The sequence below is a fragment of the Microchirus variegatus genome, assembly GCF_963457635.1.
Source record: "Microchirus variegatus genome assembly, chromosome: 13".
In the NCBI taxonomy this organism is placed as follows: Eukaryota; Metazoa; Chordata; class Actinopteri; order Pleuronectiformes; family Soleidae; genus Microchirus; species Microchirus variegatus.
In genome coordinates, this window is record NC_139814.1 from 13,417,038 (window position 1) to 13,431,209 (window position 14,172).

At 42.7% G+C, this 14,172-nt stretch overlaps 2 protein-coding genes across 2 annotated transcripts; one reads left to right on the plus strand and one right to left on the minus strand.

Annotated features, from left to right (window-relative positions):
* Window positions 1-1,410: 1,410 nt before the first annotated feature.
* ggcta (gamma-glutamylcyclotransferase a) lies at window positions 1,411-5,464 on the plus strand. The gene is made up of 4 exons (XM_083899289.1): window positions 1,411-1,729; window positions 4,749-4,894; window positions 4,990-5,122; window positions 5,238-5,464. The coding sequence occupies exons 1-4, from the start codon at window positions 1,613-1,615 to the stop codon at window positions 5,358-5,360; spliced, it is 519 nt and encodes a 172-aa protein (XP_083755415.1). The 5' UTR covers window positions 1,411-1,612; the 3' UTR covers window positions 5,361-5,464.
* A 1,421-nt stretch (window positions 5,465-6,885) lies between these two features.
* Window positions 6,886-10,286, minus strand: adnp2b (ADNP homeobox 2b; the record flags this gene model as incomplete). Its single annotated transcript, XM_083899993.1, has 3 exons — window positions 6,886-9,675; window positions 9,770-9,889; window positions 10,179-10,286. The coding sequence occupies 3 exons, from the start codon at window positions 10,284-10,286 to the stop codon at window positions 6,886-6,888; spliced, it is 3,018 nt and encodes a 1,005-aa protein (XP_083756119.1).
* Between the last annotated feature and the right edge of the window lie 3,886 nt (window positions 10,287-14,172).

The following is a 14,172-nucleotide window of genomic DNA, read 5'->3' on the forward strand; positions in this document are numbered from 1 at the left end:
TACTTTATATGCAGACAAAGGGATACGGAATTTAAAAACAGTTGTCGTATCTGGATATCTGAGGGGTGAACTCGGTCACAAACAAAACCTTAAGGGGAGTAGTACTCTCATCCTTTGCTGGTGTACTGGAAATCAGACATTTTTACGGTAGTTTAAGATTCAATGTCACACTTTTTTAAAATAGAAAAATTGTCACGTTTGAGATGCAATAAAAACAAAATATTCCATATGTTTTGTACAAGACTGACAAGGTTCTGTTCCAGACAATTTTTAGGGAAATATCATGTTTCAAGTCCCATATTTGCGTTTTTTTTTTATCGAAATTCAAAGCATTATTCGGATGGGATTATTTTTGCAAAGATGGCTGGAGAAATGTTATTTTTACCACAGCACATCTGTCATATTAATGACCAGTTTGCACGGGATAAGAAGGCACAGTAAAATACGGTTTCTCATTTATTGATGAACGCACCGCGCTGCTCGGTGATATCGCGAGACTGCAGACGTGCTCGCATCAGCAACAAAACACCGGCGAAACAAACGGGGAGGAAACAAAGAAGTCCTGGACAGGTGCATTAGAGCGCCTCCATGCTTAAAGGATTTACTGCTCTGTCCGCACGGGATTAGAATTACCTGGGGGTGATTATTCCGGACCTTTTTTAAAGGGGAAGTAAGTAGTTTATAGTGCCATCTAGAGGAGAGGCTGAAATTTACAACAAAGACCTGCTGCTCTGCTCACCCCCTCCCTTCCCTGAGCGCTACGGTATCCGCAGCTGGTCAAATGTCGTCCTCGTCGTCTTTCTCCGTGTCAGCAGATGAGGTTCGTGAGGCGAGGGAGAGGGCGAGCTACCGCGGCCGTAGCAGACGAAGCGGAGAGAGAGGAGGCGGGACTTCCGCTACAAGTAAAGAGACGCTTGTTTTGTTCTCTCGCGTTTGTCCTTACAGGCTCCGGTAGGAACATGGCGTCTCGCTGCTAACAGTGGCTATGCAACCGCGGCCCGCGACCATGTTATTTTAAACGACTTTTTGAAACACTACGAAAATGAAACAAAGAATATTATACAGCGACTAGACAATGTAGGAGCACATAATATGTATAAAAAAGTGGATTTTGGGTCATATAAACCCATAAATACTACATATTGTCCCTTTAACTCAAGATAAAGTCATGGTCACGGACATGGACTCATGACTACTAACCAGACATTTTTCTACTGTACAGTTTCAGAGAGTCAAATTTAAATGTGAAAAGTCTCACATTAGCACTTTTTAAAAACAATTGCGGTTTATTTATGAAAGCGAGCACAAATAACATGTGCTCTTGTCTTACTTCATGACGGAGTTCCTTTTTTTTTTTTGCCTTCCGGGTCCTGGTCACAAGTCACGTGACGAGACACCATGGAAACCAAGTGGGCGAGTCTGTAGCGGGATTTAGAAGAGCTGTGGGAAATCCACAATCCTACATCGAAACTGGCGCCGGGACTGAGACGAGGAAACCCGGGTCCGGTTCTTTTGGACATTGTCGTCCGTGTTAACGCGGTCTGCGGACAGGACACTGCGGGCACATTGGGACAGGACACTGGGGTCACACAACCGTGACAGGACCGTAAAGATGTCCTCGGATGACGGAGAGCGCTTCATGTATTTCGCCTTTGGAAGTAACTTGTTAAAGGAGAGACTGAAGCTGCAAAATCGCTCGGCGATATTTCACACAACAGGTCGATTGAAGGTAACATTTTTCTATATCTATACATATATATGTTTGTGATAAATAACGCTGTCTGTGTGACATATAAGCACAATCTACAGAGGAGAAAAGCTGCTCACACATGTATTCAGTTCATATCTAACAGGTTGGACCTGAAAAGGCACCGCTTATACATATTTACCAATTATTGTCACACAAAGAAACAGCACCGCATTACTTTCCATCACTAAGGAGGGTTTTCTACAAAGCACTGAATGTAATAATTAAAGGCCAGAGATCTCACGATCATATTAATGAACTCAAGTTAATGTGGCCCACCACTTAAAGGTGCATTATGTGATCAATCTAAAACAGGGGTGTCCAAACTTTTTGCAAAAGAGGGCCAGATTTGGTAAGGTGAAAACGTGTGGGGGCCGACCATTCAGCCTGACATTCTTTGAACCAATAACATTAAATACAAATGATCTATTTTATGACATTTTTATTGCAAATGACATCCTACATTTCTTTTTATTTTCAAGTTTTTACCAAAATCCCTCTGCCTTCCTTTCGTATTTCAAGACCACATAAAATGATGAAAAAGTCTGTCTGGAAAGAAACACTTTAGAGAATATTAAACATATCTCAGTTCATTTGAAACATTACATATTATTCACTATTAAATGCTCACTGTAAACTTCTACATTCAAAACGGTGGTTTTGATCATCACAAAAAATCAATTAATTAAGATTTTAGAATTTATTTACCTCAGGGGACTAAACAAATCATGTCTGCACTAATGTGAAGTGTGATACTGAGATCTTGACCACAGTATGTAGTCCAGCTCTGGCTCAAAAACAGTGGTTTTAATGCGAAGACGTCACACAGGTGAGAGTCACTTTCACACCGTTAGTTGGATTGCTTTGGTCCGCACTGGTAAGAAAATGTTACAATGTAGCAAACAGACTGTTTGTGCATTTAATACTCAGGTCAACAGTGCTGGTGAGCCACATATCATTGATTTTACAACAGAGGGTGAGGGCCGGTGAAAATTTGAAAATGGGCCGCAATTGGCCCCCGGGCCGGACTTTGGGCATGCCTGATCTAAAACAACTGGCCATAAAATCCTCCTAATATGTCACAGAGACTCAGGAATAATGTTCATATAACAAACTGAACTCACCAACAACAACAGTACAGCCAAATTATTCACATTAAAAAAAAAATATTTTGCAGACTGCAAATCATGTTTATGATTTGAAATCATGTTTTGGCATGTGGCGCCACCTACCGCCGTCTACCAATCATTGCAGTCAGTAACAGCCAGTTACGTCTGAGCTACAATGGTGGCGAAAACGAAACCTAAAAGACCTCGGTATTTTGAATTTGAGTGAAGTTACCGCTTTTGGCCACATTCTTACATATGGCGCCTTTAATATCAAATATCACGTTATAATGACTTATTTATTCAATTCAATTCAATTTATTTGTATAGTGCCAAATCACAACATACTGTACATCATCTCAAGGCACTGTACATAGACAACACCATGCAGAGCAGATAAACCCAACAATTCACACAATGAGCAAGCACTAGGTATCAGTGGAGAGACTCAAAAATGTGCCTCGACCGGTTGGGGTGAAAGGAAAAATGTGGGGAGAGAAAGGACAAGAGGGAGGTGAGGTAGAGACAGATTTATGTATGAATTTTTGTAATATATTAATTTTGCATCATAAAAAATATTTTATATTGTAAGATATACATCAGCCCATATCAGCGTAGACGCTTTTATTTTGAAATGCTGCAAAAATGTTAGATTTTGGCCCCTGTTCTGGCCACACTAGATACTCAGTGGCCCCCAGGTCGTACCTGGAGCCGTTTTGGCCACTGCCATTCGTGGCCCGGGCCCTATCAACATATTTATATATGTAATTAAATGTTGTATGTTATACATTATATAGGATAATTATGACCACATGTCTTATTATTACTGGTATAGAAAACATTATATTCTCTCACCTCGCTGGCAGCTGTGCCTCAGCTACACACTGTGTTTAAAAGACGGTCAGGTCAGCGGCCATGTTTTCATTATAACATGATATTGAGTGTGTGTGGGCGGGGGGGCGCATGTAATCAATCGGGGGGCCGCCAGTTTGAGACCGCTGCTTTAGAGGCCACAAATGAATGAATGGCAGACAGTCGGACACTTCACCTGATGCCACGCCACTGCTCAGGATAGATGTCAAACCCTGCCTTTCGCCCTATGTCAGCTGGGATTGGCACCAGCAACCCTCACGTGGAGGATAAAGCGGTAGAAGATCGATCTCGTTTACGGTGTGAGCTTACCATAATATACAAGACCGTACATTTATTAACTTCATTTGTGAAATAATAATCTAATAGATTAGATTAGATCAGATTAGCAGAGTGTACGAGTAGGTGCATGGAGCATTATAAAAACTGTGTTAATAATACTTAGTAATAACAACAACCAACAATACATCGACAGTATATTATAACAACGCCACATGTGCACCTTTGGCACATGTTCCATGTTGAGTGTGTGTGTGTGGGGGGGGGGGGGTTGAAGAGTCAGAAGCAGAAGTCATTATCCTGGGCTTTATTTTTCCATGATTGTTGTGTTAATCATTGATGTTGTTGAGTTTTTGTTATCAAGATTTTGTAGACCAGTGAAGAAGGCTCTTGAATTCTCAAGCTGACACCTATATTCATGTGTCTATAACGACCTTTAACCTATTACATTAGTGTCAGGAAGACACAAGCCCCTTCCCTGGAATAATCCTCTCTCTGTTCTGTTCCATCATTATTTATGTTTTGGGTTGCACCACCAGGCTCTGATTGGCTCCTTACAGGCTGAGAATGAACACAACAGCTTGCCCTTGGCACCGACCTTGGAATAGCTGAGTCTGTGCAACAACATCTTTTCTTAACAACAGGATTTCAATCAGTGACGGCTTTATGTTTGTATCAAATAACTCTTTTTAGTACCGTGGTACATGGGCCCGTGTCTAACGTAATGCCTTGTTTGACTTGTGCAGGATTATAAGTTGAACTTTGGCCTGTGGGATACATCTGTGAGCAACGACTGGCACGGCGGAGCGGCCACTATCGAGTCCTGTCCAGACGCAGAAGTGTGGGGGGTGATCTGGGCTTTGAGCAGCGAACACCTCACAACCCTGGACATGTGAGACACTCACAAAAACACAGCGGTATAAACCGGTTAATGTAAATGTTCCTAATTAAAGCTCATGCTGCATGTTTGTTGCTTTGAGTCCTCAGGCAGGAAGGCGTGAACCTGGGGATTTATTCACCTCTGGAGGTTTCAGTGGAGACTGACAAAGGACTCATCCTCTGCAGGACCTATCAGATGAACAACTTCCACGCATGTCCGCCCTCTCCTCAGTACAAAAAGGTGCGTGTATGCAAAACTAACACACACACTCGGCCTGCAAACCACCATCATGCAACAATTACAAATGTCGTCACGTCATGAAGATGCTAACATCCCATTCTGGGTTTTGTGTCAGGTGGTGTGTCTGGGGGCTGAGCAGAACGGCCTCCCAGTGGAGTACAGGAAGTGCCTGGAAGTCATCGAAACCAATAACTACAGCGGTCCCTCACTCCTCGATCAAATCACAACTATCAAGTAGTTTTAAAAGTTTATTCTTTTATTTATTTTTTTAACTGCTTTTGAGTTGCCAACTTAGGTTATTGTAACGTTAAGTACTTTTAATCTCAGAGTTGTTACAATGAAGGAGCTAAATGTTTAAAATCACGTTAGTGAAGTTAAACATTAAACAGATGAAGACGCATCTCGTCAGTCTCTTATTTCACTGCCTTTAAAAGTCCTCTGTTCCTGCTGGTGAAGACATTTTAAAGTGACCTAACACTGGTTACACATGAGACAAACGGCTTCATTAAAAATATTTTTATTACAAACTGAAAATAAACAACAGGTGGATTATGGAACGGAAACATGTTTATTTTATTTTACAACACAATCGTCTTGGATAGAATGAAAATGCATTTCCCAACATGTTCGATCCTCTAGTACTTATAGAAAAATAATGGAATAAAAAAAATATGGTACAAAAAAAAAAAAAACATCAACATCATGGTTTGTTTTTTTGAATGCAAAGTTTAAAGCTGTTGTCAGTGAAATAATTTCTATCGCTGATCAGTTTCAGAGCTCCAACAATAAACTTTTCAAATATTCATCCAATCAGGAGCGAGAACTTCACAAAGAGGCGGTCCTCTCTGCTCATAAGGTCTGGCAGGTTTTCGGGTTTTCCGATCAAACGCGTCCATGAGGCGACAGCAGCTTTAAATTTCCACAATGTTGCAAATGTGTATTATCTGACAGTAAAACAAATAACATCCACGTTAAATAATAACCAAGTGCTCATTATCCCAAGGAACCCAGCAAGTTCATATCAGTCTTCTTAAAAAAAAAAAAAAAAGGTGTGGTTTCAAAACAGCAAGATGATACCAGGTTTTTGTGGTTGGTGAAAAAGCAACACTCCCTGTTTTTAACAGTCTAAATATAGAGCGGGAAACGGTGTAAACAAACAAACCAACACACGTGACTGAGGGGAAAAAATAATGAGGTCATGCATTTGAATGAAATAGGTCCAAATATGTAACAAAAGGCAAAAAAAAGATATAATTCAACTCTATATAGTGAAAAGCAGAGAAGAAAATTAAATCACAATTCAGTACAAAGGGGGGTTTTAAATAAAGAGGGTGCAACAAACGCAGCTTTCAGGCACAAATCAGTGCTCATATTGAAGTCAGTAGGTTGAATAATATATTGTGATCAGCTAAATGCTAAGGCAGCACAGCAGTCTGCACCGCAATACATCTGTATCTTTGTGTTTATATATACAGTATATCAATATATATTAGCAAGTATCACAACATGGCTCTGCTGTTTTGTGTAGAATCAGGGCATCAGCCGCTAACAACATACTGAAGTCAAATGAAGCACTATTATGAAGACTACATTTAATTAATAAAAAAAAAAAGAACTGCCCTCAGGTAACGAGGTCTGTGAGGAAATATTCTGTTCCACAACATAAACCATTGACTGTCAACACAAAAAGGCCATCGTTATCCGGGTTTCAATCTTGTTTTTTTTAAATCAGCGAGATCTGTATCCGAATTACATTTCCGAGCTCATTCCATCTGCTCCACTTTGTCGGTGGCTTTCTCACTCGCACTCTCATCCATAGGTTCAGGCGCTTCTTCACTCTTTTCCAGCTGCACTGTGGTATCGTCAGACTGCTGCTGCTGCTGCTCGGTGAGCTCTGCAGGCTGCGGTTGTGGGATCAGGAGATTGTGCTTAAGTTTGCTCACTACCTTCATGTTGAAGCCGAGGAGAACGTTCATCCTTTTCCTCTTCAGGCTCTTCATGCACTTGCTGCGCCTCTTGCTAAAGTGGGCCGCCAACTCTGTTCGGGAGAGATTCAGCCTCTTGCACAGCTCTTCAGCCTCAGGTTTGCTTGTGTACGGGTTCCGGTTGAAGTACTTGGAAATGAAAACTCTGCGCTCCTCAGTGTCGCGCCGCTCGGCTGCCGTGGGCTCTAAAGCTAGCTTCACTGCAGGGTTGACCTGAATTTCAGGCACCGGCGGCGGCATCAGCTTTTCCTGTTCCCGCTTCTTGCGCATGACTGCCCTTTGTTCTCGCTCTCGTTTGTTGTCCTCGATGACCTTCCTCAGCGCAGTCTCCAACCTCTTCTTCGACTGAATTTCTGCATCCGATTCTTGAGGAGCTTTGGGTGCGGGCTGAATTGGACGAACTGGCGTTAAAGACTGTTTCAGGGTCATCCCCTGTGGTACTTGGACGAAATAGAGTCCGGATGGTTGAATGAGCTGCTGAGCTGGTTTTGGAGGCTGCTGTGCTGGCTGTGCTGGCTGTGCTGGCTTTGCTGGCTGTGCTGGCGCTGCCACAGGAGGTTTAGGTGGCGGCTGTGGTGGTTTTGGTGAGCAGCGGCATCGCTGAATGTGGAGCATTACAGCCTGCTGGGTGACCTTTCCCGTGTACACCCCGTTACAGTATATGCACTTGTAAGCCTCTGTCCTGAGGATGGCATGAATGGTGGGCGCTACAAAGTGCTTCTGTCTCAAATGCTGAAGGTGCTTGGACTCGTTCGGAAACCTTTCATCACAGAAAGGGCAGTACGCACCGTTTTTACAGGCTTTTACAGGCGCCGGACAGACTTCTGGCTGGTTGCTTGGCTGTACCTTGAAGTAGATCAGATCGAGTGAGCTCGTAACCAGGGCCAGATTGACCTCACCGTCTCCGAGCACCTCTTTTGGTGCAGTAGTTTGGACATCGAAGTGAGGGAATAAAATTCCACCAGCACCTTTTGAGTAGACCCTGTACTTCTGCCTTAGGAAATCACAGTAGACCTTGCTTGAGGGACTGTGCTGCCTTACATGTTCAACTAACTGTTTGATTGAAAAGAACATTGCTGAGCAGAACAAGCAACTCAGGCCATGCAGCAAGTGTTGGAAGACGCTTTTTTCTGACAGGAGCGTTTTGCACGCTAGACATTTGACTGTTTTGTCGGGCATTTTCTTCAGGAACGCTGCCCGTGCTGCCACACTCTCCGACTTGGATGTAGCAGATTTTGTCTGATGGGCAACCTCTGTATGTATGTCAAACACATTGGAAGGGAAAAGTTCATTGCAGAGAGGACAGGTAATCCATTTCTTGGTTTGTGGTATGGAGTTCGTCTTTTGCTCCACAGCTTTGAGGGGGGTACCTGTGCTCTGAGAGGTAGGCGCTGCTACTTGCATTGGCGCAAACGTGTATGTGGGCATGCCATTCACCTTGTTGCCAGTCGGAATCAAGTGATTGAGCAGAGACTGCGAAGTCAGCATGGTGCCTTGTAGGGGGACTTGGCTCGTTACATTTTGTTTGACCATGGCAGGCTTCGGTACAGCCACAGTTCCAGCTGCCAAGCTGGCCTGTAAGGCTGATTGTACAAGGAGTTGCTGTGCTTGTGGGTTTTGTTGTGATTGAAGAGTAGCAGGAGCCAGAGCCAGTGATGCCTGATTCAGAGACAAGTTAGTCCCAGTGGGAAATTGGACTATAGATGCACCTTGGGATAAAGTACTTCGCAGGGCTATGGTGGCGCCAGGCTGGAGCAAACCTTTAGCCTCAGCACTAGCCAGCTGTACCAACGCTGATGCTTGAGGGGGCAGAAAAGCTTGGTTGGTACCAGGGGCACATATCAGAGTAGCACTGTTTGTAGCTCCTTGTAATTGCTGTAAAGCCAACACCGTCCCAGTAGCTTGGCCGTTGGTGGGTATCACAAAAGGCTTACCGTTGATTATCTGTGCGTGCTGTGGCTTTGGCGCAATACTCGGGAATGTCACAAACAAACTGTTTCCGTTGGGTGTTGGTTTGATGGTGTAGTTCTTGTTCTCGTATATCAGGCCCTGCACCTGTGTGCTGACTGTATAGTGGGATGGCTCAACCAGCATGTGATGCAACATTTGGTCCAGATTTCCGATGTTTATCTTACACACTTTGCAGCAGTAGACCTTTGCAGTTGTAGCTCCTTGGTGAGTTAATCTGTAACCTATAAACTGTTCTGCCAAACTGCTCAGGTGCTTGAGAATAATGTGCTTCTTCATTGCAAAGATAGAAGAGTTTGGTAATCCACATCTTCGACACTGATACCTCTCGTTTCCACGATGGGTGGTTAATGATGCTTCTTGCGGCGGCGGTGGTGGTTGTTGTATATGGTAGGTGGTAGGTGGTTTGGAATGAAAGAGCAGCATGTGCTTCTTGACAACCTTGGGGTGGCCGACAAAAAGGCACTGAGTGCAGACCGTGAGGGCACAGAAAGCCTGAACATAGCCATGGCAGCGGGAGATGTGATTCCTGAAGTTGTAGATGTTTTGTGTGGAGTACTTGCACATGCTGCAGCACAGAGCCTGGGACCGATAAGGCCACTGAACGAGAGAAAAAAGACAAACAGTCAATCAGGTTAAAATTGACCAAAAATGAAATTACTACTCAACAAAAAGCACAAGGGGTCGCATTTACCCTTTTCTGATGTCTTGAGTCATATCCTTTTGTAAAATCTAACCACTCCGTTTCCTGAAAGGCTTTATCTTTGTGTTGATCTTCTTCATCCTCATCTTTCTCATCATTTTTATTGAGATCCTGGACAATACAAAATAAAACACACAAAGGATTCAATTATACGAAATAGCACAATACAAAACATTAAAAGGTCCTACACAGAAATAAGGATTAGCAGGTTACATTATGCAAAACATGAAATAACCATATGCAGTTGTCAGTTTGAAATAAATATCCAACGAGAATCTCACGGCCCGCATTTAAAGCTGACCTTACAAATCAATATCATGTTTGAACACAACTGATAATTAACTATTTATTTATATTTGTCTTGTGACTGCCAGTAGATATTTGCACAGGATTTACTCACCTTCAGCAGGCTTTGACAATCTTCCAGACCAAACTCACTAAGCACGTTTTTCACTGCCTTGCGTGCCTTTCTGATCTTCTCGACATTTCCCACCGGGAGTTGATACATGATACCTCGCAGGCCTGATAAAACAAAGAATTAGTTGGAACAGGAGTGCGCAAATATGAAGTCGGGAGAAATACAGTACAATACAATTCATTATCCATGTGTTAAGAGCACTACAGGTGCAGCTGTTTGGTGAAGGAAGAGAGTAGAAATAAAGAAGAAGAGTTAGAAAATGGCAGTATATCTAACAAACCAACAAATCATCTACTTAAGGTAAACCTTTAGGAGTGTCATGCCATAAAAACATACTGCTAACAAAAGGACTAAATAAATCCTGGAGGGAATTCATCATTAAGCAGTAAACTAATACTACTTCTCCCCTTTAGGGGTCGCCACAATAGACCATCTGCCTCCATCTTGTCCTCTCTATTGTGTCCTCTCCTGTTGCACCAACTGTCATGTCCTCGTTCACAATCACAACACCCACAATCCTTTTCTGCGGTTCTTCCTCTTTTGCTCTTGCCCGGCAACTCCAGCTCCGTCGCCCTTTGTCCAATATAATCTCTCTCCCTCGCCTGCACGAAACTAAACCCTCTCAACCTCGACTCTCTTACTTTATTTCCAACCCACTCGACCCGAGCGGTCCCTCGAATGTGCTCATTTCTAATCCTATCACTGCAGCATAAAGATTAGCCTACCTGGAACAGGGACCGGGCGATATTACATGATGTTATCGTGCATCGTGACAAAAAAGCTCACAGCAAATCGATTGTGGTGAATTAGCTTGTCGAGCTTATTAATAATAATCAGTCCTGAGGACTCATTTTGAAGAGCAACAAAAAGTGGGGCCTCTTCAGTCATTTCCCAGCTGTAGGGGGGGCACAAGAGCAAATCCTACATTGTGTTATTTTAAAACGTTCACTAAATAAATATGCATCCGTAGTAACATGTTTTGGTAACATTGTAATTTGCAAGCAACATTGTAAAACTATGTATACCGTAACGTCTTTGCCGCCACAGTAACTGTTGTTTTTCACATTTTGTGATGTCACATTTTTGTTTATGTTAGTAATGTTTGTAACACTGGTTTCCATCGGCTCATCTGGTTTCTCTGATCAGAAAACTGCAAAAAATAAAATAAATATATATATATAATTAATTATATGTGACATTAGTCACAATGTCTTTGGTTTGATTTGGTGAGGATAACTATGACAAGAAATGGGCATATTGTCCCATGTCTACATTTAAACAAACCATTTATTTATGTAGGGTAACAATTCATTGATACTTATTAATATTATAATGAATATATAAATACATTATTATTATCATTATTTAATCCTTAAATGCCTTAGGTGTGCTATTTCAATCCTGCTGAAACAACAACAACAAAGTAAAATGTATTATTATGAATGGAGTAGATAAATATGCTGCAGGATTCAGATTTGCTTCTCTCTATATTAAACTACACATCCCAATAAAATAATATGTTAATAATGTCGTTTTGACATCAAGGTGATAATAAAACCATAAACAGTTTCTGTGCAGCTGTTGATGTCACACTCTCCTGACTCATGTTACTGTTGGGTAACAACTACATGTTTTTAGAAAGTGATATATACATTAAAAATAAATAAATAAAACCACCTTCGAAGTAACACATGTGTATTGACACAGTTATGATCATGCCAACACTGCTCGGTGTGCGCTGCCCATTAAAACAGCCGCTCCTCCATCACAGTGCAGAGCCGGGTCTCTGCGCCGCCGCCGCCGCCTCCTTCATGAGGATGCACCCCCCCCCCCACACACACACACACACTCACACAAACACACGCACACACTCACTCATACACGCGCGCCCTCACACGCACGCGCTTACCTCGTCTTGTTCTCCGTTGATAATTACGGTGACACCTCCGGCGAAGCTAAGGTTCTTCTCTTCACCAGCCCGCAACTGTGTGTGCGCGCCTGTGTGTGTGTGTGTGTGTGTGTGTGTGCCGACAAGCTGCGTCCGTTGCTAACGCTGCGCTCACGAGCTCATCCACGCAGCATCCTCTGCCCACGTAGACCGCGTGCGCGAGGAACAACACTGAAGGTGATTTTGCGAACCCCCCTGCGAAGATAAGTTAATGTCCGTCCAGCTTTTGTCCCTTTCTTCCTCTATTGAGGAAAAAAAAATATGGCGCTTAAGTTCAGGATCTGACGTATCCGCCCTCATTTGCATACAGCACACACTGACCAATGGGAAGCCTCTCACCCTAAAAAACTCTATAACTTTTTATACTTGGACCACAGCTGTCAGCCGCTGTCCTGCGTGTCCAGGTGATAGAATCCATCACACACTTTCAGTATCACATGTAATAAGACACTTGTTGATTGGATTTTTCTGATTGTTCAACATATAGCTAGGCTAGGGGGCGTGGCCACTGCAACCCCCACTGGAAGTCACGTGATACACACTGGGGCTAGCCAATGAGCTGTCGAGGAAATGAGCTAAATGGGCGGGCCTTCTGCTGTGATGTCATATCATGCCATTTTTCAGCCAATTACATCAAACCACCATTTTGATTAGAGAGGGAGTGACGTTGATAGGTTAGACATAGTTGGCCTAGCATTGCAGAGTACGCTTCTACTTTCTACAAATGTGTTTTCACGATAACAACAAACCAAAATGGCTAACTGCCACTGCGCAGCCATTTATAGTAATGGCCAAACTAAATCGCAGTTGGTCGTACTCGGTTACCATCGGTTTGAGCGGTAAGTCAACTCAAAATTTGTTGTTTTTTAATTAACCCTCCTACCAAACAATTCGCTGCCATCATGTGTCCTGTCAGAAACACAGCCTGCGTTAGTCTTTACTGACCTACGTCAATTTGTTTGGAGATTAGCAATTAAGCATCAAGGTGATGTTAGCCAAATTTAAATCATAGTTGAGAGGGACGAGTTATTAAGAGGCTCTTGCGTAGTAAGTGCACCGTTTTTGATTTTTCTTTGGTCTTAATCAAGAATTCAAATTCAGTTCCAGGTGGCACAGATTGTATCCCGTATCTCCGACTGTTGAGAATGTCTAAATCAAAATTATACGGTATGAGTGAATCTGGTGTTGGGAGCGATGCAACGACATAATTAGAAAGGTCAGATAATTATAACATTGTGCCGTCTGGTGAGGCAATGGAAACCAGGATGAGTCGAGGGAGGAATGGCAGCATTTCCACAACATTTCCGAGGCAGCACAGCTGCATCCTACAGGTAATAATGGTCAAGGACAACAGAGTTAGATTACATCATCTATGAACTTGCCCAGTGGTGACAAAGAGGTTTTTTACAGTGTCACACTAGTATGCAATTAAAGCAACCAGAGAAATCACAATTCACAACACGGCATGTGTCCATGCTCACAGTGACAGTGATGCTGTAAATCAGCAACTCCTCACTCATCTTATTGCAACCCATTCACCTGTTTTGTTTGTGTAAAAGCTGCACTTTGAAGTGTATGCTCTGGTGCTGTACTTCATTGTATTACCACTGCTATCAAATACACCAATGGCTATTTCTTCTGCCAAAGCTAAAGTACACAAATGTGACTGAAATGATCTTGCAGCAGTGATTCACTCACACCCAGGAAATGTTTCCGCAGTAGTAACGACAAATGGCACTGAAAATATATATTAGTCCCAATGCTAAATCATACTTAATGAAGGGTTAGAACACGGCTTTATTGGGAGTGACTCGAAGTGCACAAACAAATGAGAGATGAGTGTCTCATTCAGGGACCTGCTGACTGAACACATTAAGGTAATTTCCTCTTTATGCCATTCTAATCTGAATTCCCACTGCCTGTCTTTATTTGCTGCAGTTAAACATTAGTGTTAGAGGGTTGTTTTTGAATGCTGCAATGCTGAGATGAGCCTGAGCTCATTCATAATATACTATAACTGAAGTGTTT